This window comes from Leuresthes tenuis, unplaced genomic scaffold (assembly GCF_036924035.1).
Source record: "Leuresthes tenuis unplaced genomic scaffold, fLeuTen1.0.hap1 SCAF_12, whole genome shotgun sequence".
NCBI lineage: Eukaryota > Metazoa > Chordata > Actinopteri > Atheriniformes > Atherinopsidae > Leuresthes > Leuresthes tenuis.
Genome location: NW_027325366.1, coordinates 6,239,339 through 6,265,846, shown reverse-complemented (window position 1 = coordinate 6,265,846; position 26,508 = coordinate 6,239,339). Strand labels below are relative to the sequence as shown.

Sequence of the window (26,508 nt, the reverse complement as noted above, 5' to 3'; positions counted from 1 at the left end):
TTTTGGTCCTTCATGGAACCCCAGAAGCAGAATTAAATTAAAGTGAATTACAAACCCTATGTATGCAACGTGTGTTGACCTTCATTTGCACCAAGTGTAAGTTTCCCATCTATCAGAGCATGGTTTTGTTTGGCTGCTGTGACTGCTATATATCTGTAACAAATGACATGTTGGTCATTCAAGCAAAAATGAATTAAACTTCACAACTAATATCTATTTTCATCATTTATTCTCTGTATAGACACTGTTTTTTATGTTTGAATAAAGGGCTGGCAGAAAGGGGCTTGTAATGTAAGTACATTGGGCCAAAATTGAGGTAGATTAGGACAGCAATAGGTTTCAAAAGTGATTTGATCTGATTATTAATCAAACTAAACTGCTTTGTCCGGAGGGTTTTAGGTTTTCAAAGTGGAGGAGGATAGCTGCTTTCTCATGATATATCTTTCATATTCCATTTGTCTCGTTTCTAGCTCTCCTATGTTATGAAATCAAGTACTGTGGTGAATTATGATCTGTTTCAATAAAACATGCTTTATTTATGCAGAAAAAAATACTGCTAGTTGTCTTTTTTTTCAGTCTCCACATTCAGTAGCAATTTCACGTGTTTGAGTTAGTTTCTTTACTTGAATCGAAATATTAATACTTGTTGCATACAGTAAAAAAAGTTGTTAAATCATCATTCAAGACAGGTGATGGTTTTCACAGATTGTCAAAGTATATTTTGTTTAAACTAAAAGCAATACAAATACTCACAGTGATGCAATCCAACTGAAATTAACAGGAATATATACACTCTTGCTACAGATCAAGGTGCGAAATCAGGACTCGAGCATGTCTGGAACAAGTCTGCCTGTGAGACTGAACACACAGAGCAGCCAGGCAGTGCCCTTAAATCTCTCATGTAACAACTCAGATTCAAGTTTACCAAGAGGAGACGTCAAAGTGTGCTTTAACACCATTTTATCTAAGACGCTGTAGCAGGTCACAGCCTCCTCTGTGTGTATAAAACAGTTGAATAATTGATAGACAACACAGTGGGTTGGCCAATAAAACTAGTAGATCAAAGCATAAAACAACATTCAACAAAATAACATTAAAAATAAACCATTAAATCATGATATTCTGTATTTACAAAAATAGTTTTAGCCTCTCTGCTGTCATATGTGTCAGTGTGTGAAAGGCTTGATCGAGGTGTGGGTTTATGAATGCTAACAGAGGTGTATACAACAGATCCAGCCTATGGAGATTATAGTAATCTAACAACATACAATGTAGTGAATAAGGGCTACACTCAATGAAAGCAGGCTGCTCCACTATATGATATACTTTGTTCAAAGCTGTCCAAAGACACACAGTAAGTGTGCAGTGATTGGATCAAATCAAAATGGGATTTTAAATACTTCTCCAGAATTCCCTGACAAGAGAAACTCTTCCATGATGTGTCATTTCTCTGTGAAGGTGTCAAATAGTGCTACTGTTCAAATGCCACATTGTACTGACATTAAAATGATTAATGGTAGCTCATTTGTAGAGGACTATTTGTAGAGGACTAAGCAACTGTTCACGCTATCTAGCTTTGCAGCACACTTACAAAAGGTCAGTGCTGTCACATAACGACAACAACTCACTCGCTGCACTGAAAAACATCTACAGAGGCCATGTAATCTCATGTTAAGTCTCCATCTAACATTCCAAAAATGACTAATTATTTTATCCAATTTGCTGACATGAGAATAAATGAAAGGCCTTTTCCCCCCAAAAAAGTGTGGTCCTTGTAATGGGAAGCATTATGGAGCCTGTGGCTCACCAGCCTCCATGGCCCCTTGACGATAGTAGCAGGTGATTTTCTTCATCTTGGTATCCTGCCTCTGTTAGCTAGAAGTCCTCTGCTTGTTAAGAACATCATAGATGTCATCCACTTTGCTAAGTCTTTCAAAGAAGGGGATGAGATCGAGGAGCTCGGTGTCTGACGTGTCATCAAACCAGGACACTACAGGAACCTGCAGGTTTAAAACAGCAACATATAGTGATACTGAAAATGCACAATATACTGTCTGATAAATGTGTTTTCAGTGAATAACATATTCAGTTCAGTTCAAAACTCTTAAGCCACCCCTCTTTTCCTTGTATTTAGTGTAATCATTTAAAGTGGTCTTGAGCAATGCTTCTCCAGGCTTTCTTAAGGCCTTTAAAGGTTTTTTCTTTGGACGTTGGCTGCTGTTTCACAGATTTTCAGTCCTTGTATTTGACATTGTTGAGTCATTTCACACTGACCTATGAATCCTTTAAACATAAAAAAGGCAACTAACTCAAAGGAAAAAACATTGTTGTGTCCATACATGACAGACAACATAGCAAATAACCGATTAACTGTATCTTTAGGTTGTTTTAATTTGTTCCCATTTTTATTAGCCAAAACTTTGACATATCTTTGCATGATGTGCAGCATCCCCTTAAAAATATGAAGGAAACTGAACAAGTCAAGGACAAAAGAATTGTTAGGATTAAAAAAAAAACACTATCTACAGCAGATGAACAGTATCTATAAGTAAAGTCCTCAAGAAATAGAAAAAAAAATCCAGCAAAGACTTGACACAGAACCTGAGAGATGCATCTAGCTCTTCAGTTGATCCATCTATTGTCCAATAAAGCCTCATCAGAAATTGTCTCCAAGGAAGGGTGGCTGTAAAGAAGTCATTCTTAAGGAAGGGAAATAAGGAGAAAAGGCTGAGGTATGCCAAATGACACAAGAAGTGAACTGAAAATCAGTGGTGACAGGTCTTATGGAGGGATGAATCCTCCCCAGAGCCCGGACCTCAACATTATTGAAGCAGTGTGGGATCATCTGACAGAGAACGGAACAAAAGGCAGCCCACATCCAAAGAAGAGCTTTGGGATGTCCTTCAAGAAGCCTGGAGAACTATTCCTGAAGACTCCTTAAATAAATGACAGAAAGCTTGTCTGAGAGGGTTCAGGCTGAGTGGAAGAATAAAGGTGCTCCTATCAGATATTGACTTTCAAACTTGTTATGATTGTACAAATTCTGTTTTTGCCTTATATACTGTATTCCTATTTTTGTTTGCACACAATGTAATAAATCGCTGCCTGTGTTCTAAGTTTTCCTTTCAGTACAAAACAAAATGAGGGATGGCTCAAGACACAGTAATGTATTTTGGAGGTGTCAGTGCAGTGCAGAGAAATAAATACAAATGGCATACAGCATTCTCGGGGTGGAAGATGTAGGAGGCTGGGGAGTTGTCTATGATGATAACCTTGTTGAGATCTCTTCCCAAACGACTCAGGTCTTTAACGTAATTCCCCTTGTGGAAGACGCAGGCCTCTCGGAAAAGACGGCTTTGGAAGGCTCCCCATTTATCCAACAGATCTGACACAGGATCAGCATACTAAAGTGGGGGAGGGGTTGGCACAAAATACTATTAAGCTACTAAATGCCACAATGCTGTCACTAATGTCACTAACACTCTCTGTTGTATGGTGTTGAACAGGTACAACATAAAAACCTCCAAATAGTGCACAGGTGCCATAGAAAACCAAAAACTCCATCAAAGAGTGTTTTTTTTTTGTTGTGTGTGTGTGTGTGTGTGTGTGTGTGTGTGTGTGTGTGTGTGTGTGTGCGTGCCTATCGATGATTTAAGACTGACCAGAAGTTTTGTTGTGCCATGTTAAGGTTAACACAGTTTGAGGTAAATGTTAGAGATTAAAATGTCTGTGCAGCTGCCTGACAGCTACCATAAATATATCTTTAGGTAGAAGGTTGCCCATAAAACGCACATTAAAAAGAGCAGCACGTGCTTCCAGGATCCTGGACATTATGTTTTGAAACAACAGAGGTCACTTTGCGCTTCAAGTACAGACCGACTTGCTATGATATGCTGAAAAATGTGAACACAAAAGTGACTGAGAACAGACCTTGGATAAACTTGCGGTGAACAAAACACACTCAAATAATTCTCCCATCCTCTTGAGGAATTCATCAACGTGGGGTCTCTTTAGTACATAAACCTAGGTGTAGACACAAAAAGCACAGCAGTGTAAAATCCATCAGTAACACAAACCTCTCAGAGGAAAACGATGTGTGATGCTGTAATCAGTGCCACTGATGTCCAGAGGTCTGTGCTTACTCACATCAATGTGGAACGGACTCACAATGTGACAGTTTTGTCATAAAATGTACTTTTATAAAAATGGATGCTGTACGACAATGATGAAACAATGATGATTGTTCTTTTGTCTCTCTGTAAGTCTACTTCCACTAGGACGCTGACAGCCTTGTTTCTGAGCCAAGTAATCCCGAATAGGCGTTCCCCTCTTTAACAAGCCTATCCTGGATTACTTGAAACAGACCCAGGCCCTTTGTAAAGCATAACTCCTCTGTCTTCTGGAAGCATAGCTGACTGCAGTTAAGTGTTTTTCAAGCCTGAAGGGAAAACTCTGCCTTCCCCAGTGAGCTGGGTATAATATGCAATACAGTTTGAGATTGATGGCCAGTGATTTCTGAGAAGCCTGCCAGGCTCTGCTCGTTTCGTCAGGCCACTGAAATAGGCACCTGCTGCTTGAAGTCATCAACAGAGAGGGCTACAGCTCTGTCAGGACGCTGGAACTACAATTTATACTCCTGTATCTTTTATGTTGGAAGTTGTATAAAGCTCATAAAGAGTCCAATAAACTTGTTAAAGCCACAGATTTGGGTTTCTTGGTTTGATTATGTACAATAACAGTAGTAGGGAGTGGACATAAAATAGAACTATGTATAATTCCTTTATGTAGTCTTATGTATAATAGTCTTTATGTAAGTTTAGCACATTTGTAGAAAATCTTTGTAACTTTCATGATGCATCAAAAGTCATTGTAAATGATCACATAAACATGTCAAGTACCTACCTGGTGTACTGTCCCTTCGATCTCCACTGGAATGATAAAATCAGCATTGTTCACCGGCTGTAGAGAATAAAAGTAAAAACAAACAATATATCAAATCACATGCCCTAGAAAATCCACCCGTTCTCAAGTGTTATAAAGACATGGAGACGCTACTTCATCTTGTTTTAAAAACACAACGATGGAAATGGTTTGATTCTAGTAACTCAACTAATGAAGCAGAAAGTGACAAGGCTCAAAAATATGTTTGATTTACTAAGGGGGTTCTCAACATTTGAAATATGCTTCTCAAATGTTAGTATCATTGGAAGTAGGTTCTATAAAAGGCATATGGTGTGAATTGTAATGCAATGAGGTAATGGAAGAAAGAATGAGTTTAACAGCAGTCATACACAAAGTCTAAATAGGATTTCCTAATTCAGACATGGTGCTTTTCATGTTGCATGCTGGTTTGTGTCAAGTTCTGCAGTAGCTCCCACAAATGATTTTGATTTCTTATTGAAATAACTGATGATAGAAACCTTTAATTCATTCTGTTTTCATCTCCAAATTTCACTGGAAACAGAAGCCGCTTGTACTCAAGCTAAAGCACATTGTGAATATTCAACATATAAAATATAAATTTAGCACCGGCTGCTGTTGCTGGCCTTGTTGGACATGTCTGGACCTTCTACTTTAATCTTTTACAGTGAGCGGGCTGTGTGAGCAAATGAGGTTGAACAACCGCCACAAAGTCCAAGAGATCTAAAAAGCTTTTCCAAATTTGGAAAAAAAATAAAAAGTTCTGGCTCCACACCACGTTTGTAATTGTATTTCAATGTTGTTTTGTAGCTTCATGTGAACCTTAATCATTTACATATTCTGAAAAATGCATTAAATTCAAAGTGTCTGAAGTCACCACTAACTCAAAAACTTGCAGTGGATTTCTACATCACACTTCCAGTTCAGAGCAGAAACACCCAGCCTCCACACTTTTATCTCCATCCAAGAACAAGTTCAAATTCTGCTGCATTAGCTACATCCAGAGGACATGAAATAATAAAGCTGCTTTGTCTGCTTTAAGTCTTAAATCCTTAGAGATCTAACCTTTAATTGTCATTCATTTTCTCTCAGTTGGAAATTGGAGATGCTGATTTTTTATTTGTTAGTCTGTAAAAACTTAAGCAAAACAGAGGAATAGACTAACCGTGATGACCAGTGTTTATGGAGCCAATATTCAACAGAGAAATGATATCATGATTTTTGACTGGTGTTTTAAACCGCTGGCCGTTAGTTGGCACTTTCTGAAATATGCAATATGCAGGTGTTTTGACAACCTGGGTCAGTTCAGCACACAAATTACTATGAGAGTGTGTACTAAGAGGAATGAGTACCAACAGGCTACTGAACTACTACTGAAACTACTGAACTGCAGAAATGGGAAATGTAAGTGCTTCAGAATAAAAATACCAGTCTTCAGTTTGGTTATAGCTCTCAGGCTATTTACTGACAGCTCTGTCAAGTAATAAATATGCTTAAAGGGTTATTCAGCACCACCAATCTCAATACAGGCAGAATCTGGAAAGAGATGGGTGGAGTCAAGTGGGTTGCTCCAAGACCTACATCTGGCAGCTCTGAGAAGAGCTGTAAATTCATGGTTGAAAAAGCAGTTGCTGTAATGTCTTTGTGTGCAAAGATTTTGTCAAAATGTGAAAAAAGCCTTAATTTCTTTAGTTTAACTGAATGCAAACAAACTGTTTATTTATTGGCATGTATTTTGCTGGAGGGGTGTAATACTACACCACCAGTTCTGCGTGGTTTCATACAGTATAATGATCGAGAAAACTGTTCAAAATACTGTAGGTGGTTCACATTCCATTGCTTCTCCACAGGGGTGGTCCAACAACGGTGTTTGGGCCCCATCTCTTTGCAGGATACACAACACAGGATCAGCCATCCACTTGCCTGGTTCTACAAATCTAACTCAAGTATGGTTACGTATCCACATACCCAGCTGAGCCCAACATTGAGGATGTGTTAAAGCTTGTTTTTTAGCTTTTGGGGTCCAGTCCATAGCAGAGATTACTTTTCCTCGGACTGAACAATAGGTTATCACAGTCAACCTCACTCATCCACATAAAAGGCGGCAATCTTACCACTTATCCAGTCACTGTTTATCTGACACAATTAAAAACAGCACTTCTCACCAGTCATCCTTCTCTAATCATGTTATGTCACCTTGCAAGGTACCTACTCAGTATGTCACAGATCATGATCATCATTCACTTCGATTACTGTAATGCTCCTTTTGCAGGTCTCCTTCCATTCACAGAACCCCCTCTGCTACAGATGGTTCAGACTGGAAATGTACATCTGTTTTTCAAATCAACCAAAAAGAGCACTGAACCCCAATGGCTACCAATAGTGGCAATAATCAAATTCAAGTCACAATGCTTATGTAAAAAAAAGTTACTTTTGAGTGTACAACCAGCTATTTAAAAACTCCATTATACAGCTTATAGTCCTTCTCTGTATGTACAGTCGTCTCAGGAAGGGCATCTAGTACAGCCATCCTTACAGACTGTTCTGATTCATGGTTCCAGACTGATGGAACAAGCTACCAAATGCTATCAGACAATTTTAAAATTCACTCTGCCTTCAACATTCTCTTGAAGAGTCATCTCTTCCGAAAACACCATCTGTCCATATACTCCAAACAGCCTCACACTCCTTACTTACGCTCACTTTAAACTTTTTTACACGATCTATTTGCACCTGAGCCTTTAAACACATTTAGCACTGTGTGATTATACCAGGGTTTCTTACTGTACTGAAACAGAAATGTTGTTTCTCACTTGTAAGTCACTTTGGATATTTCCATGTGTCAGTGTCACATATTAATGTACATAATATAATTTAGCATAACATAGCTGTGTGCCTCTATGCCAACGTCTAAAAACCTTAACTTGAATTTTAATGCATGATTAGAAACATCTATATTCATTAATGTGTTTAGAACAAATTCTAAACATGATATTCAAAGGTGCTCAACTAAACAAGATTTTTAGGTAGCTAAAAACATATTTGTCATAACACTCATAGGCTTTCAGCTGCCTTTCACCTACAATCAAATCGTAAACCATGCTGCCAGATGCTATTCTTGATATATGTGTGACAATAACAATTACTTTCACTATTCATCTTGTGTTGAATGTGGAGTGTCAAAAGAGTGTGACTTTGTCCATACATGGTGAATGCAGTATCCAATGACACCCTTTAGGACATTCTGTGACTTCAAGGGTGTTATTGGAATAAAGAAGTTTACAGTTTTGTAGTTTGATTTTGACTTCAAGCATTTAATCTTAATCTTTAATATTTACAAGGTAATGCAAATTTTATAAAAAGCTACTGCATTTTGCAACTGTTTTTATTATCCACAACCATCAATTTAAAAGGATAATGAAAGCATGGCTATTTAATTCTATTAGTTAATCCATCTGTATTATTTTTTTACTGCAAGGTTGATATATTACTGTGGTACTAATGGAGTTAGATGAAAAGGATTAGTGAGATGAGCTTGACACCTCAAATGAGCACTCCCTAAGTAACTTACCGTATTCTAATGAGTTTATATCATTTGGCAGGAAAAAAAAGCTACCATTCTATTTTAGTAGGTGTAATAATGACTGACAGGAGTTATAATGAGTTTTAATATCTAGGTTACATTAAACATTTAGTTCACCAAGTTTGATCCTGTTTACGCATAGCTTTTGGCGATATCCAGTGACATCCTGTAGGAACAGACTGTAGCCTGAGACGGACTAAACGCATGACTCTCATTACATAATTTGCTGTGATATAGGAGCCTATGGCTTTGGCATCGATAGCTTTGGTCACTGTATGCTACCATAAAAGGAATTAAATGGATAAATGTCATTATTCATGTAATTACAGGAACAAAATAAAACTCAATTTCAACATATTCACATGCTATTAACTCATGCGTTTTGAAAATAATTAGATTTTCTTTTTTTTCTAAGTATGTATTTGTGCTTGTTTATTCATTAATTTTTTTATCTCATCTTTATTGGATGTACAAGAAATCTCCCCTGGAAAGGAAAAACAGGCTAGAATCACTCAAAGTCTGTAATCTGTGGGCTCACAAACAAAACCCAGCGAGACTTCTACACAACTGAAAACAACTGACATTAATGTCCATCAGACCTCCTTAAGGAGAACTCTCAACAACAATGGCACGCCGGGCTGCAAGGAGAAGCCACGTGACTTTAGGAAAAATGTTTTGTGAACAGAACAGAACTTGTGGTTTAAATAAAAAGCTTGAAAAAATACCATGTCCCATGGGAAACATGGTGGTGGCAGTATCATGGTTTGGGTCAGACAGGACAGCTTGCCATTATCGATGGAATAATGAATTCTGAATTCTACTAACAAATTTCAAAGAAGATTGTCAAAACATCTGTCTGTGAACTGAATCTAAAAGCAATGAAAGCAATGTTTTAATTTTCTGGTAATGCTTCAGTCAAAGTCCTGACTTTAATTCAACAGAAATATTGTGAAAGGCCTGATGTAAATCTAAATCTACACAGATTGCAGTTTCATGGGCCTCAGTTGTATCTTTACCAGGGAAAAGGCCTTTATAAATACATGGCTATGTTTTTTTTCTTTAGGTTGGCTTTCTTTAACTTTTAGTGACACTTTAAGCTTTTTAGTGAAAGACAGGCCTTGGATGGCAATGAAAAAGTGAACCACTGCTTTTGGTTTACGACTGACTGCATATAAAACTCTTTCTGGAGGTTCAATGTAATGCAGTGACCCCTGTTAACACTGGAACACCTTGATGAATTATACAGTTTTTGCAGATACAGGTATTCCATGCTTTTGGTGAAAGCTGCATATAAAATGACTTTGATCATGTCTTATTGCTAGCTACAGCAAGTAGCCAGAAAGCTTAAATTGGAACAAACAACAGAAATTAAAGTAGTACCCACACCTTTTAAAATCTACGTATTCTGTGACATTTTCAAATCTGTAGAAAAACTATATTGTTAATGGCAAATTGTGCTTTTAGGGTGGATTATACGTTCGATTTTCCTTTTCTGTGTCAGAGCAAGAACTTTCTGGAGGCTCTGCTTGAAGCTCAAATTATCATTTTCTTTAGCAAAGAAAATCTTTTTAACCAAAAATGTATTCATTAGAGTGATAATCTGTATGGACAGTATTGCTAGCTATTTTTTCATAGCTTTATTTAAGCTCAGTAGACCCTTTTGACCATTTTTTTTACCATAACGTAAATGGCCTGTAAATATATAGTATATAAATATATTTCATAATCATTTCTGCTAGGGGGGGAACTTGTCTAGTCGATAAGAAAGTAGGTCAGAGAGGTCAACTTACCTTAAATGAACTATGCACTAGGGTTTCATCCAAATCGATGACCACACAGATCTTTCCTTCATCTTGCGATTTCATTTCAGGTAGCAGCGGTTTTGCTGGAACCTGACAACAAACAGAGAGCAAAGACCAAAGGTTTGAGTACAGCATGAGTTGCTTGAAGTCAGAGATCTTTAAAATGAGAAACCACAACCAAAACAGGATAAATCTAAACTTAAAAAAAAAACAAAAAAACATGGATTTACACCATCTCAATACGCAGCGGAGCTTATTGTGTGTGTGTGTGTGTATAAGAGACAGTGAGTTTCTGGTCACTTAAGAGACTGAATTGTGTTGTAGTGTTTCTGTGAGTGGTTACAGGAAACCCTGGAAGCTACAGCTGCTACCATGTTGATGGAGCATGTAAGTATCACCACATCGTGCCTCATCCTTCAACGAGGTGCGGGTGATCGTGGCTTGTTAATGTGATTCTGCTTCTAAAAACAAGCTGGTATGACCAAACATGCTGCCTGTGACACTGATGCGTGTTTATCCATGTAGAGCAAGCTGCCTCGTGAACATAATGGCAGGGCTTTGAAGTTTGACACAGTGCCACAGTTAGACAAACAACATGTAAAATTAGAACAGGAATAACTGGATCAAGAATTATTCTGTTGCCCTACAGGCTGAGTGCATCACTGTTGATGGTGCAGGGGTGCACAGTACAATACCTGCACTGTCTTTGGAACGCAGTACTCGCATTCACAATCCTCAAGAAATTCATCATCACTCTGCTCCTCTTCTGAATCCCTGCTTTGAGTGGCATCATTAGCATGTTTTGTCACAACGCTGTGAATGATGTCTACAGGGGGTCTTGTTTCTTCTGACATTTCTTTTAAGTCACACTCATCTTCTGCACTTTGTCCATGGGACATTTTTTCCACAGGTGAGAAGTTCAGTTCAGTGACTTCACTTAATCCAAATCTGACTGATTTGCACTCCTTGGGGCAGACCTTGGCTTCCTGTGACTCAGCCTCTATCAATGATAAAAGAGCATCTTCACTGATGTGGCCGTAGTTTGATCTCCCCTCCAAAATGAATTGGTTCAAGGCCTGTTTCGCAGATGACTGGATGCTTTTAATCTGACATGCATAATATTCCTCAACACCTGGCTCACAAAACTCTCCACTTTCTTCGGTATCAATGAGTGCCCAGTACGGCTCCATTTCTGAACATGGAAGAAAATGACTGTGTTTTAGCTCAGGCTCGTCTTTGTCTTTCTCTTTGCAATCATCATTCATCTCAGTCTCATCAGTCAAGGAGTCAGCATCACCAAGAGATTCATGACTCCAAGCAGAGGAAATCTTGTCTTCATAAGCATCACCTTCGACTGATATGTCTTTGGCAGATGGGGCAAGCATACTTTCCTCATCACCAGAATACAGGCAGACTTCAGGGTCTTCATCACAGACGTCGAAACCATTGCCATCAAATGAACAGGCTTCACTATCAACAGAGGCATCATCATCCTCTGCCTCCTTGCTGCTTTCTGGGTAAAATGCAAAGGACTCAGATTCATTTTCTTCAATGTCACCATCTGCTGAACTTGATTCTGATTTTACAGTACAACCCTCTAATGGATTCTCTGAGTCACAGCAGTCATCCTCCTGGCTCAAGTCTTCCTCATCGGAGTCTGCAGGTGCATCTTCAGAGCACATATCAGTTTCTCGTTTATCAATTTCCTCATTTCCACCATCTAGTTTATATACACTTTTATTGTTTCGCTTCTGTGCCTCCTCTTCAAGATAGAGGTGGTCATGAATATCCCCGCCATCGAAGCAGGAGATGTAATGCTGCTTCTGTGCAAACATGTGTGCATAGGAGTCTGCCCTGTCAAATAAATCAAAGTAATGCTCAATAACAACGTCAACAACAGGAGTTTTCTTTTTTTTCTCATTACTGATGTTAATATTGCTTTCTTTCTGTGTCTCTTCTTCATCCCCCTCAAAAGATTCCCACTGCATCTGTTCATCGCTTGAATCTTCCTGAGCTCCTTTGTCGGATTCCTCTGAAGAATCAGAGAAGGGATCAGAAGGAAAACTGTCGTCCAGACAAGTCTTAAAGGATTTGCTTTCCACTGAAGAGCATTCTGAAGAACAGTCTTCTTCAGTGCAGAACTCCACACTGTTCTCAGAGTTGCACATTTCAGACGCTTGATACTCACAGTCATCATTTCCACAAAACTCACTGACATCTGTGATTGCATCTGTTGTAGAGGTTTGAGAGTTTTCTTCTGTGTACAGGTGGGTTTCACCAAAATCCCTTGAAAAGGTGACATCATGGTCAAAATCAACCTGAACGGGTGTGTCGTCGTCGTCACTGAGTTCTGTTTCATTTTGCTCAGTTTCATAGCTTTCATCATCTTCATCAACATCATCATCTGTGTATTCAGTTTGAGTCTGAGCTTTGTCGTACTCACAAAGTTCCGTTGCACCATCCAGTGAATCCACCAAGTCAGAGATGTTATTTGTAAAACTTTGCTCTGAGTGCTCAGTCGACATGTCTTGTTCAGAGTCAGAGGAGTCACACTGTTGATCCAGGGGCTCGTATTGTTGGTACTCGAGGTGTTCTGTGCATTCAGGTATGAAATGAGACATTCCACACTTCCCTAAACTGTCATAGTCCACTTCCAATTCATCTGGCTCAAAGTCAGAAGACTCTGACTGCTCATCAGTGGACTTGCATTGCTGAAATAATTGGAGCTGTTCTGGACAGTGTTCACAGCAAAGGCTACTTTCAGAGGCTAAGCTATGATTAGCACAGTGCTCAGAGGACTTGCAAGGTTTAAAACACTCACAGTGTTGAGCACATTCGTCAAATGGTCGGCTTAACCCTGCAGCCTCATGGTCATCGAGGATCTGGTCAGATTCAAAAAATCCATCGCTTGTAGACTGTTGCTCAAAGCTCTCAGCGTGTCTTATACAAAACGTGCAGGATTCAGTCAAGTTCAAGTTGGAGTTGCCATGTTCCACACAAAGTATAGGAGGGTCCATTTCTTTGCTTACAGTCTGCTCCGTGTATTCCACAAGAACCTTTATTCCCAGGTCAGCTCTTCCCTTTGAAGGGCTGTTTAAACCTGCAGCTTCTGTTAGTTTGGGGGCGGTAAATTGTTCAGCAAGGATGACTTCAGCAGACAGCTCCCCCTCTCTTTGTTCAGAATTCTCCAAATACATAGCGAAATTATTTCTCAGTCAAGACAATATTTGCTAAAAGTTTTTACTCCATGCATTGGAACGTGCAGAGTCCAACTGGCAGGTAAGGTCCATTAAACGTGGATATTCACAGAGCTGGTGGGGGGGAAGTCACTGAGATCACAGCCCGCATGAGAGAGTAACAGCAACAGGAGCAGCATGCACGTTGAAATGACAGGTTGTCACAACCAAAACTGAGACTAGCACTTGACTCGTCCCTCCCTTTGCCAGACACTGAGCAATTTATTTTGGGAACTTGGAAAGACGTGACAAATAACTTCTGGAATATCAAATCTCTATAAAAGGCTGAAGTAAGGCACAAACCTGAAACTGACACCTGAGAACGTCTTCAGCACTTGATCTTTAGACCATAACGGACAGAAGACATGTTGTTTTCCCAGAGAACACTCACTTTAACCAGATGGAGTACTGCCAGTTATCCAAAACTTTTATGTAAATGAATAGTGATGGAGTCATTGGGTTAAAAAGCTCGCACACTCAAACATTTAAATCTTTTACTAAACATCAGCCTTGCATAGCAAGCATTCAGACATAAAATCTCTATTTATAAATTCATAAATTAGAATAATCTCTTTTCATTTTTTATTTAGCATCTTATGAGCAAATGGACAGGTTTATTTGCTTTAATCCCTGCTGATAACATTAACTAGATTCTAGTTTTCTACTGAAAGCCAAAGGGCCTCAACCTTTCAAAGTCTTATTTGATGCCTCTATAAGCCACTTTCATACACTGGTAACATTTACGCCATTTCTGCCTTTCTGGTAACTCCCTGACTGATGTCTGAACGTGGAGTACTTTTCACCACTGCCATACGTTACAGTCCGGGAGAGATGCTTCAGGAAACATGAAAAGCTCCGAGCCATGAAAACATGTGTTTCACTCATCAGATGACTGACAATCATGCTGACCACATGCTGTTCGAGCAGGGAGGGGTGAGAGAAAGCTGATACCACGGGGAAAAGTGAGAGACCAACTTACTTTTGACAGAGACCCATTTTCTTCCACCAAGAGGGGGGTGTTGCTTTTGTTTTTGACTGAAGAAGAATCTGTGTCTTTGTGACAGAGACAGCAGAAGAGACTGCTTAGAAGGCCTTTGCTGTGAGGCTTCTTTGGGGCAGAAACTTCACTGGAACCTGGGTCACAGGGAGAAAGAGAGTAGATACACACCATAAACTGCATGTGTGGTATTATTGTGTTCCTCTAACTGCATTTCATCACTACTGTCTACTTTAACTCGGTGTATCCGATCCGCACATCAGTTCAGTTGTTTTGTCAGCAAGTCTGTGACTCACCGTGATATTTACTCTATTTTGCCATGACGGATATCGCATGACAAAAAAACACAAAATAGTCAGGTGAAGACATACTGGATCAGTTGCATTTCACGTGTACAATTTGTTGTTTTAAATAATGTAAATTTGCTGAAGTAATTACATTTAGTTGATAAAAACAAGCTAAATTACTTTACCTAAGTTGTTAGTTATGTTACAAATTGGTTAAGCGCTTTAGTTTGAGATAAACCTGCAAGACAAAGGTCAAACAGATTCTTCATAGATAGCCCTACAACACACACTCCTCTTACCAAGGTGCAGCAGATGAGCTTGGTGTAGCGTTGTTATTGAAATGGATGTTAATGAAAAGTTAATGTCATGCTCTGCAAACCCTAATCTTTTTCAGAGCAAGTTAACCTCGAGTAAAAACGGTGGCGTTTGACATTAAAAACAGTTAGTAGCACGTCAACACAATAGAAAAATAGAATTAAAGGTGAATAAATGTACACAAATACTGCATCTACACATATTAACAACATGTGGATTTAGTAAATTCTTCAAAATTCATTTTTCAATCTGAACAGGTTTTGAACTTGGTTCTTAACCTCGTACTGCGTGACATTTGTATCGTATTCGCCAACATCACGGGCAAAAACACTAACTGGCACATCAGCTGCGTCTGAGTGATGAGAACCAGTGTTTACACGGAAAGAAAAAACTCTGACAAATTAGCAGAGCCTCGCTGGCTCGTCAGAGCTGTCAGCCAAAGTATTAGAGTGAAGCTCACACTCGACTATATCTGCCTTCTCGGTACGCCCCAAACATTGTGTCATGGTCCTGCGAGCCTGTTTTGGGCTTAAATATGTAAGCACTGCAAAACTGGTAGCGATGGGTGATTTCTGTCTTGTAGAACAAAAACAAGCAGTGAATGCAAATGTTTGTGTGAACAATGCTTAATGTCACATGGACTGAGCTCTTACCCTGTACTTCCCTAAACCCTCTACTGCATATTCTCTTTCTTTACCCTCTATCTCTACACTGCCCCCCTGTCAACTCTGACAGGGCCAGACTTGTGGTTTTCCTTAATATAACTTATTGTTAGCTTTGATGTTAGCTGTAATGTTATATCCTCATTTGTAAGTCACTGTGGATAAAAGCATCTGCCAAATGCATGAACATAAACTGAGAAATCAGAACCAACCTCACGGTGAAACATTAGTTTAATAGTTACATGTTTGGTTTACAAGCTGTGTGTTTAAGCTTGATTCTGTGTTTTGCTAAATGGAAACTGAAGATCTTCAACTGAGGGCAGTTGACTTAAAAGCCAAAGATGCCGTATCTTTGGCTTTTATGAAACTGATGAACATGCTGCTCTATTTTTATGGTCATTTTATAATTCAACCTCAAAACTGACTTATAGATAAAATGCTTGCCAGATAACTTTATTAACAATGAAATTCTAATATACATTAATCAACGACTGTTTAAGTTACAAAACTCTGTGCCTTCAACATCATTAACCTCACTGTATAGCCCAGTTTCAGTCTGACCTACTTTTGAGTGATACTGGCTTGGCAGTGGCCTGGCTTGGCTTGTTGACTGCTTCATTCAGTCCAAGCTGAGAGTGGCCTCTGACACAGAAGTGCAGTTATTATGGTCAGGACAAGCTTGTTGGCATAACTCTCTTGGTCCCAAAATGAAAGAGGTTTATGAGCGGAACACGTGAAGGAATTGGGCAGGTGAGGCATGTAGCTTGAAGCTTGTTAAAAAACATCACGGTGCCCAGTGCAATAACTCTGATCATATGACACATCAGTGCTTAAAATAGCCTGCCAGAGCAGCTCCTGACAGCAGTTAATGATGACATTATTTATTCATACAAATACATATATATATGATGCAGTATAATGCCACCAGGACATAAACAATAACAAACAAAACCTTACTGTATTACCCCCAAACCAAAGCACGAAATGGCTCACTTTTGTGTCTACAGCGGGCAGTAACGCCACACATATAAAAATGAACTAAATTAAACCACCGACACTGTATACTCTGCAACATCATATCATTCCCATAGCTTCCTAACCATCACATCCATGCTGTAAATGTCAAGATGAACACAATCCTATGCTGCATAGATAGTGATAGTGCAATACTAAAAGGAAGATATGGATTTAAACATTTGAACTCCTGACAGGTTATCAGTATGAGAACCACCAGCTAAATGTAAACTGCAACTGCAATAATGCAATTGCGTCACAGATATTTCACACAGCATTGGTTAAAGGTAAAAAGTTCATTCTTTTCCCCATTCTTCCCGTTTGTAGTCTATGTTTTCTGAAAAACAAAGACTTGAGCCAACTGTGCAATATTAGGGCCTTTATACACCAAGTTGAAAAAAGGCCATCGGGCACTTCTGAAGCATCGGTGGACGGCTAACTGAACAGATTACACACAGCCAAAAAACACAAAGTGTATGATGCAAGGTTTATGCTTTTTGCGTGTCTGTTTTTAAATCTATTTGGTCTTCCGGTTTCCATTGTTGTGTATGATGCACCCTACCGACCCTTCTGCAGTGGTGAGCACCGTCATCTAGAGAAGGAGTAGATTGCATGTTCTCTCCTGCAGTTGGAAGCCATTCTTGCAGTGGCTTTTTTTGTTTGTCCAGACACTGGTGACACATGTGATGATACCCAGTAAGGGCCTCATGTGGCAGCTAGTTCCTCATGTCGCTTTGGTGTACAAGAACCCTTACAGGCTACAGCGGTCAAAAACAACACTGTGAAACCTCACATGTATGTTTGGTCCATAATTCTGTCTGAAATCCAGATTATGCCTCCTCAGTGTTTCACATCTTTCTGTGAGAGATATTGTTAAAAGTCCCGTATACAGGCATTCAGTATTCACAGTATACGGAAAGGCTTCCCACTGTTTCTCTACCAGTGTTGGTTAAATAGGTTTTCAATTGAATATACTGAAAATATACTGATCTATCTGACTGTCAAGATACTGTTGAGGTAGTCGTTTCTTAGAATGTTCGCTCCCTCTACTTTAAAGCATTATATTTCATTAACTCCTTGGTACAGTGTGGTCACGCTTCAAACCTTACCACAAAAGGTTTTTCAGCATACTTTGGGCAAATACCCCAGGGGAAGGAAATAGGATGCTGAGTTTTGCACACCTACAGGGTGGAACATTATGGGTATCCCTATAATGAGTCCACTTCCAGCTGACTCGTCTATGAACACACGTATGTGGAAAAGAGGCATAAAAGTACAGCAATACTGTAGCTAAAGGCAAAGTGGTCTTCTAAACATAAAGTGTACCGGTATATCATCTGTGATCAACTAACATACTGCAAGCTCTGACTGTTACCCATGGTGAAAATAATCTTAATAGAAATAGCTTTGGGTGTGTACCAAATGTAATCCGTATACTAAATATGGACATATTAATTACTGTCATCCATCAGTTTGAGGAGAATTATTTTGAGCCCTTGAGTTCATCATTTGACTTTTACAATCTTGGATTTTTTTCAAGTCAGAAGTTCTAATGATCCCTTTCTCACATGTCAGTTTAACATTTATCAAACAGAATTTTAAGATTTAATAAAGAAATTTAGAAATAAAGAAAGCAAAAGCAAAAATTTTTGTTATAGAAACCAAAACCATCAGTTATGACAGCATGTCAGTTTGTTCATTTCTGCTCTAAATTTAGTCAGTTAATGGGGAAGTACGACTGACTCACTATCAAAGCCAGACTTATGTGACCATTAAAGAAACTGGGCAGCTCATAATGGCCTTAGTTTTTGGCCCCAGAAGTTGTTTTTTTTGTGATAAAATGTTCCTGTCCGAGCTTGATGGCTGGAGTGAGTACCCTGTGTCACATCAGAGTAAACTAGAACAATAATGAAATCACATATTAACATAGTATATTGGTGTGTCTAAATGGAGGCCCACACTCCAGATGATCAGTATCTACAAAATAAAGTTAGCTGCGAATGAGCACAACGAACAAAGTCAGACCGTTGTTACAACAGCTTGTAGCGTTCACAGCTTTTCTCAGAGATCCTTATATACACTCTCATCTTATGGCCTGTCATTGATGACAGCTTCATTTGGAGGTAGGGACTTACGAAGCACAGCAGACAGGGAGAGGGGATGGATCTGCAAGCTGTATTAGTTTGGATTTTTAATTTAAGTCCAGCTTCTTCTCATTGTTACCAAGTAAATACTATGACAGTGTTGAATGTGTTCAAATCCACAGTAAAGCTAATACTTTAGATTTAACATTTTCTAAGAAGAAGAAAAACTAAGTACAGCTGAGGCTGAGGGAATTAAGTGTTGCAGAGATTTGCTCAGAAACCAAAGTATTGAAGAAAATGTAGGTGCGAACCAAAAGTATGGTTCATTTTGTTCCTTTGCCATACATCCAAGAATTGGTGAGATATTTCAAGACCAAAGTGGTGTAACAACTAAGAACCCATCACTGACATCCCAGCAGCCTGTCACTAACTTTACTAAAAATAAAGTGGGAACATGACCTGGGTCTAAGCACTTCCTCGATATATTGGAATGCAGCCGTTACTAACACAGAAAGCAATGAATTATGGTTTTACAAAATAAGACATAAGGACCTTTTAACACATGCATGTCTGAATCTTGTGGCAATGTAGTGATGATAAGAAGGGTTTTGTGATGCATCTGTTGTATCGGTCACAGAAAAAGAGACTTGGGGATAATTATTTAACAGTTTTTGACTTACCAGCCCCATGTCTCATGTGTGGGTTGTATACTGATCTGCAGCTGGGTCGTCTACCGGGTGTGCTGGACTGGAGACAACCTTTTGACACTGACAGTTACCTATTAAGTGCTTCCCATTAATCACTTCCCCTGCGGTTATATTTTAAAGAGCGGTGAGAAGTTTTAAAACCTATTTTAGCATTTTTTTAATTCATTAAGTTTGCATTTGCAAATGCAACTAGTTCACTAAAGCCGCATCATTTTCACTCCTCATCATTTAGAATAATCAGCACGACATGCACTATAATTAGGTAGCAGAAAATTAAGAGGCAAACTCTGCTGCAACAATCCTCACACTTTCTTGGCCAAGAGGATCATACACTGATAATGAGGTTACAGCATTTTCTGGAGGCAGCAACGACCTCACGCCACTTCAGCATGTTTTATCCTACTTAGTCCAAAGCAGTCATATGTGGGCAAGGAGTCTCGGTGTACTTGACTGCTTCTATTTCTATCCAGACGCAGAAAGAATGAGGCCTCCCAAGACTCACTTTCCGGGACTCTGACACCTGATATTTGTTATAGTCTGACAACTTGCTTCACACTCCTCAAGAGCAATCAGGTTTGTGGTGGAAGAGCTGGGCCTGGGTCAGTTCAGATCAAAATTGAAATATTATTGTATGTGAAAGTATATATAGTTATAGTATGGGGGGGTGCAATAGATATTACAGTTAAAACTTATAGCAGGTGATGCAGCTTGATATGACAGTGTTGTTATGAAACAAGACATCAATCAAAAGTGTGCAAAACATTTTAAGCTCCTGGAGTTTTAGCATCCTTAATATCTGCAGCAACTTGTGACACTAAGCCATCTCTTTCCTTTGTCTAAGGCCCCTCACTCCTAGATGGTAGCCATGTTTTTGGTCGTACGACCTGCTGGCTGTGAGGGCATAAGCTGAGAACATGCAGGAGTTGGCCTTTACGTCTTAGCTGGACAGTACTGCCACCTTCTGACTGGAGTTGGCTTTACAAAAAGCTATAAGCAGAAAGTTCTGAATTTATATTTATTTTTATTCAAACTGATCTTCACATGCAGACCCTTTCATTTGGTTGTGGGTACTTAATTAAATGAGCTTATTTATTCAAGTCAAAAGTTTTCAAAGTGGAAGGGGGGCCTCCTCACATAGGATTACTGAAATGTGTGAGATTTGGTTAAAGAGCCGGTTCATACATAAATAAGTAGAGAAAGAAATTTTACAATTTTTTTAACAACCACAGAGTCAAAACAACCACCGGGGAATGCAAACCACCACAGAGACAGGTATACTCACCACAAAAATACACTAAACGACATCAAAGAACTGAAACAACCACCAAGACATGCAAAATTACTACAATGAAATACCAAATGACAAAGACACTAAATAACCACAAAGGAATGGAAAGACTCTTTTTGAGTCTCTCATTCTGAGCTTTGTGTGAGGGGAGGCCCACAGCTCCTGATTTAGATTAATTAGTTCATTTAGATTCAGCTGGTAGGAATGCCACCGCACGAGGTTAGTGTACCAAATCACTTCCCTGGATGATATGATCAAACATTCGATTGTTGAAAAATGCATGCTAAACTGACCTCTTGGGAGCCAAAACGTGTGCTAATGTACCCACTTGGGAGCCAAAACGCGTGCTAAAGTGCCCACTTGGGAGCCAAAACGTGTGCTAAAGTGCACACTTGGGAGCCAAAAAGTGGGCTAAAGTGCCCACTTGGGAGCCAAAACATGTGCTAATGTGCCCACTTGGGAGCCAAAACGTGTGCTAAAGTGCACACTTGGGAGCCAAAACGTGTGCTAAAGTGCACACTTGGGAGCCAAAAAGCGGGCTACAGTGCACACTTGGGAGCCAAAACATGTGCTGAACTGACCTCAAGTGCCCTCTTGGGAGCCAAAAATGTGTGCTAAAATGTGTGCTAAAATGCACAATTGGGAGCCAAAACACATGCTAAAGTGCCAACTTGGGAGCCAAAACGCATGCTAAAGTGCCTTCTGCAGTGGTGAGAATGGGCTATAGGTGCCCTTTTTTTACTTTCCGCCCCTGCCTTTAAAAAAGTCTGTGCACGCCACTGTCGCACATTCAAATAATTGAACACGACAGTCCCGATGAAAAGTCCCTGGTCTGTTTGCTCGACATTTGTGCGACATCTTCTCATCATACCCGGGAAAAGCACACAAACAAACCATTTTGATTTATGATGTACAGTGAAGAACGTCTATGTCTTGTATGTCTTGAAAGGCTCCTTCAAGGCTCCTGACCTCACTCATGTGGGTTTCCGGCAACAAGTTGCCATGCGAGATATCACGTGACTTTTCCGGCTTTTAATTTTAGTATTGTTTCTTATATGAGGCTGAATTGTCAAATACAAGGATACTAACGACAAAACAATTATTTGAATAGATAATGCCATGAAAGACTAAGCTGCCATCCGTTTCATTGCAATAACAACTTGATTAGATTTCCTCCATTGGAGTCCATTCATTTGGCGATCGACTGTTTTGGACTACAAAGATGGCGGAGAGCGGAAACTCCAACAGCCAGAAGTAAGTTGTTTAAAACCTTTATTTTAATAGACTTCTTGTACACAAAAATGTTAACCATGTTTGGCTTCGCGTGTAGAGTCTGAGGTCTTTACATACGTGGAAAGTTTCGTGTTGTGTCGAGCCTCCGACTGTTTTAAAAGTAGAGAGTTTGACGCGACACTTGAGAGTGTCCTATAATGTGTCATTAAAAAGGCAATTGCACCCCAAAAACGTATACGCTTGATCTCACAAATGGCGCTTCCATCGTAATTATGCTTTTAAAAGGAATGTTTGACTCGCGTACATTCACAAAAAGGCCAAAGTTTAATTCTGCCGCTAGTTTTGCTTTAAAATAAGAATTGTTGCACATCAAGCAACATCTAGTTCTTTAAAATAAATATAACCTATGTTCCTAGCTGGTACTTTCCCACTCTGCTCATACTGCACAACAGATGGCCTTAAATGGTCCAAGACCTTAGAAGGACATAAACAACTGGGTCAGACAAAACATCTCTATTAGGGCAGATAGGTCTGGTACATTAGATCCACGCCTAAAACAGCACTCACACACACACACATTGTTTATCACATCCAAAGAACACAACAAGGACAGCAGCTGGCCTGAGCATGTCACCCAAAACTGGCCAATTATACTCTGACAAGTGTGAAAACAACTTCTGTGAGATAAAGCTGAATATAAATATGACATGTTTCCGGATAACCGGGCTCGGCCTGACGGATTTCCTACGGGAGCTCTGGCACTCCGAGTCCAGCGCTGCAATATACTTTACTTGTGACCACTAATAAATACTTTTTTAATAAACGATTTCTCCAGCTTGTTCTTGAGCTTCCAATGAAAAAATCGGGTTAACACATCCAAAAATAGCATGCCAGTCCTGTTGCTCTAATATATTATTCAGAGTTTGATCTGCTTTGAAAAAGCATGTGCTTCCTCAGGTGCAGCTTACCATTTTACCACAGCTAAGATTTTTTTATTGTTTCATGATTTGTCAACAGCGCCCCCTATCACCCAAAAGCTGCCTGGCACAACCAATTCTCTGCAAACGATAGCAGACAGATATGTTGTTCTGAAAATTGAGCTTCAACAAAAGGAGGTTCATGTGACATAAAATGAAAGCAGCTATAATTTCCGGGACTCTTTCCTCTTTGAAAATGTGTGAATCACGAAATAGCAAATATTATGTTCTTATCACTAGGAAAATAAAATTATGTAAACCAGCTTCATGTAACTGTTGCTTTCTGGTTGGAATAAATAACATCTTTCTATAAATGTTTGCCTAACGTGAGCCTAACGATAATTGGTATGACAAATTTCTGGGTGATATGGAAAAATAGCCATCGTCTCCTCTGGAGCTATCTGCATGCATAAGCTCAGGAATGACCTCTGTGTCATTTGAAAAGCTTGCTTCCATTTAACCCTTTTCCACTACGCTTTGCTTTGTTTGCTGATCTAAGGGCTCATCTAAACCAAAACTATGTAAACAATCAGCAGCAATGGAAGGTCCTCTGCTATGTCTTCTCATATTACCACTGTCTGGACAAAAACAAAATACAGCTTTTGAACTGACCTCCAAAACGAGGTCAGACAGCCAGCCAGGATACAGAGCCCTAAGGGACAGAGGGAGATTCCTAATATATACACCTAACTCGTCAGTGTAGGAGGAGGAAATAGCATGTATGTTTCATACGATAGGACATTACGGTATATTAAAACATTTTTTAAATTAAATAGTGTTTGCTTGATGGTTTTCAGTAATACTATACACTGCTGGTCAGTTTCTTCACTCCACATGGCCACATTCTAGTGAAATATGTTGCTTGTTTTGGAGAAAAGATGATAATGTAAAGATGGTGTGTGACACGTTAGCCGTTTGCTTTCTATATACTGCCTCCTCTTGTGGTGCGTTCTTTTGCTACAACAAACAGCCAATCAGCTCTAGCAGTGGCAAATCTGGCACAAAAAAAAAAGTTTACCGAGTCTGACACGGTAGACAGTGGACACTATAAAATACAAGATAGATATATGTTCACCAATGCACAGGATGTGCCTGACAGCTGATTGTCATCACAGTGTACTTACAGTTCATCTTTTATAGAAAATGCTCTTTAGAAGTCACAAGGCTTAAAACTGTGATTCTATGTCTGTCAAATTGTGTCATCTTTGGTATTCTTAGTACTCGAAGATAAAACTATATAAACTATGATGTGTCTTTGAGACAGGCTGCTAGTAACAAAGTGCCTAAAGATACTATTTAAAATTGGAACTTTGTCTGTTATGGGTAGACAAATCACTGGTTCACCCCAGTCAGGCACCTTCTTAACGCCTTAAGAGAAAAAACACGAACACCTTCCTCTGAAAAAGGTCAGATAAAGGGACAGCAATAATGTCCACAGAAAAACTCTGAAAGACCTTCAGAAAGCGTGGACTGTTGCTCCAGACCATTATAAATTATTAGAAGTAAGTCTAGCTGATTAGAAGTAAAATAAAAAGAAACAGTAATATATTTAACAAGGCCCATACAAAATCAAGGACATCATCCATTCTCCCTCTGCAGGTCATAAGAATAGAAATGGTATGTAGCTTGATAGCATGAGAATCTGATAGCTGGTGGTGTCCACTGTAAGTGCAGACCTGGCTGCTTCACAACTACTCAAGCTACAGTAAAACAAAAACAAAACAGTAAAGCTTGTAATATTTTCCAGTCTCCATATTAACATACGTAGGATTTCAGGGATCACAGTCCTCTCATTTTGGGAGAAGCAAAGATAAACTAATGCAGTTTAGCATCTGAGCCCTAAACAGAGTTACCTGTCGGAGTATCTGACCACGCCCACTCGTTCTTCTTATATACCAGACATAACACATCTGAGCTTATCATATTTTATGTCGTGAACTTCAGACACTAAAGAGTGAACTTAAAGTCCACATTTTTTTTTACATAATCAACTCTACTTAATCAACTGTATCCTTCAAAAGCGGCTGCCAACGTCGTGGCTCCGGTCTACCTTACAGGGCTCAGTCGGCTACAAATGTCTCTCATAACCTGTAAAGCCATTTTAAAACACAAGATCAGGGTATGTACGTTTCTGCAAGGGAAAATATGTTAAGTTAGAGTCACAGTTGACACGGGACTGTAGCTTGACTGTGCCGCGAGCCCCACTGTCTCGTGAGCCGCTGACATAGTCATGCGCAGCTCCGAAAAACTTTTTCCCAAACTCACCTTCCTCAAGACAAGTCGCGTTTTCCTCCTCGTCTCTTCGTACTTGCGTGATTATCGACGACGAATTATCCATTAGTTCCAGACACAGGGAGTTTATCAGCGACTAAAATTAATTCGATGAATTATACCCAAAAATATATATATTTATAATTTGCCACTCCCTGTCTGCAAACGCACATATCTGAGGACAAAGCGAATCGACGAGCTTCACAGGAAACCTTAATAAACAAACTATGTTGGACAGCACTATTCCAACATGCAAAGGTTTAAAACTATCTCAAACAAAGTTATCTCCAAAAGTTGCAATGTTCGTCAATTTCACTATGCTAACATGGGACTTGACGGTTTCAAGGAAGCCCATTTCTTAAAGCCACAATGCAGGATGTGAAGCTTTCCACAAAGTAGCACTGTGTAATGCAGTGCATGTTGTGGGAAATATTTTTTTAAAAAATACGCTCCTTTTGTTTATTCATTTTTTAAAATCTTAATTCGGCTGATATTAAAACAACAGCTTCCCTCATTTCATTACATCTACAGAGAATATGTTAACGTTGCTTATGGGTCTGAGGTCCCACACGTTTTTTAATCTTGCTATAACACTTTTACATTAGGGGTGGCCTTGAAACCGACCAAAACAGAGGGGGAAGTTACGGCAATCTTTAAAGTGCCCTTAACTCGTCTTTAAAAATCGGTATGAACGTTCCCACTCAAATACAGACATTCTACTTGAAATTGGGTTTTTTGTTGTTGTTGTTGTTTTTTAGTTTGTTTGTTTGTCTTTAAATTGACCTGGCTTCCAGAACTGAACACAATTTTATAGACCATGTATTGATGTGCTTTGTCGACATCCAGGTTTCTTTCCACTTGCGAAAGAACTTTGGGACAATATTTGTTTAAGGGGCTTAGATGTCTAGTTAGAACAAGTCTTTATGACATACTATGCCCTTTAGCTTTTAAAAACAAAGGTCATATCTGCAATACAATGTTTAATATGGATATATGATAAGTGTCTTAAGTGGCCACAAAGACTTGCACCTAGCATCTGAAAACTGTTGGCCTGTTTCAGTGTGCACAACTTTTTTTTATTTTTCTTAATTTCCTCCTACCTTTGACATAGACTTACAGGCAAAACTATGGC

The 26,508-nt window shown here is 39.3% G+C and overlaps 1 protein-coding gene across 2 annotated transcripts; it reads right to left on the bottom strand.

Annotated features, from left to right (window-relative positions):
• Window positions 1–696: 696 nt before the first annotated feature.
• Window positions 697–25,780, bottom strand: LOC140320102 (carboxy-terminal domain RNA polymerase II polypeptide A small phosphatase 1-like). 2 transcript variants are annotated; one of them, XM_072397887.1, is made up of 7 exons: window positions 25,371–25,780; window positions 14,521–14,675; window positions 10,294–10,395; window positions 4,903–4,959; window positions 3,931–4,023; window positions 3,219–3,404; window positions 697–2,000 (listed from the first exon to the last, which is right to left on the bottom strand). In XM_072397887.1, the coding sequence occupies exons 1-7, from the start codon at window positions 25,441–25,443 to the stop codon at window positions 1,872–1,874; spliced, it is 795 nt and encodes a 264-aa protein (XP_072253988.1). In that variant the 5' UTR covers window positions 25,444–25,780; the 3' UTR covers window positions 697–1,871. The 2 variants fall into 2 exon arrangements, with proteins under 2 accessions (XP_072253988.1, XP_072253987.1); XM_072397886.1 differs by lacking the exons at window positions 14,521–14,675; window positions 25,371–25,780 and adding an exon at window positions 11,001–13,904.
• Between the last annotated feature and the right edge of the window lie 728 nt (window positions 25,781–26,508).

What these genes read in the sequence shown, in the direction of transcription:
- LOC140320102 (XM_072397886.1), bottom strand. Translation starts at nt 13,502, where the DNA reads ATGTATTTGGAGAATTCTGAACAAAGAGAGGGGGAGCTGTCTGCTGAA. An exon ending in TAGTGCATAGTTCATTTAAG is followed by an intron (nt 4,960 to 10,293) that starts GTAAGTTGACCT and finishes TATTCTCTACAG; the next exon opens with CCGGTGAACAATGCTGATTT. An exon ending in TCGAAGGGACAGTACACCAG is followed by an intron (nt 4,024 to 4,902) that starts GTAGGTACTTGA and finishes GTCTACACCTAG; the next exon opens with GTTTATGTACTAAAGAGACC.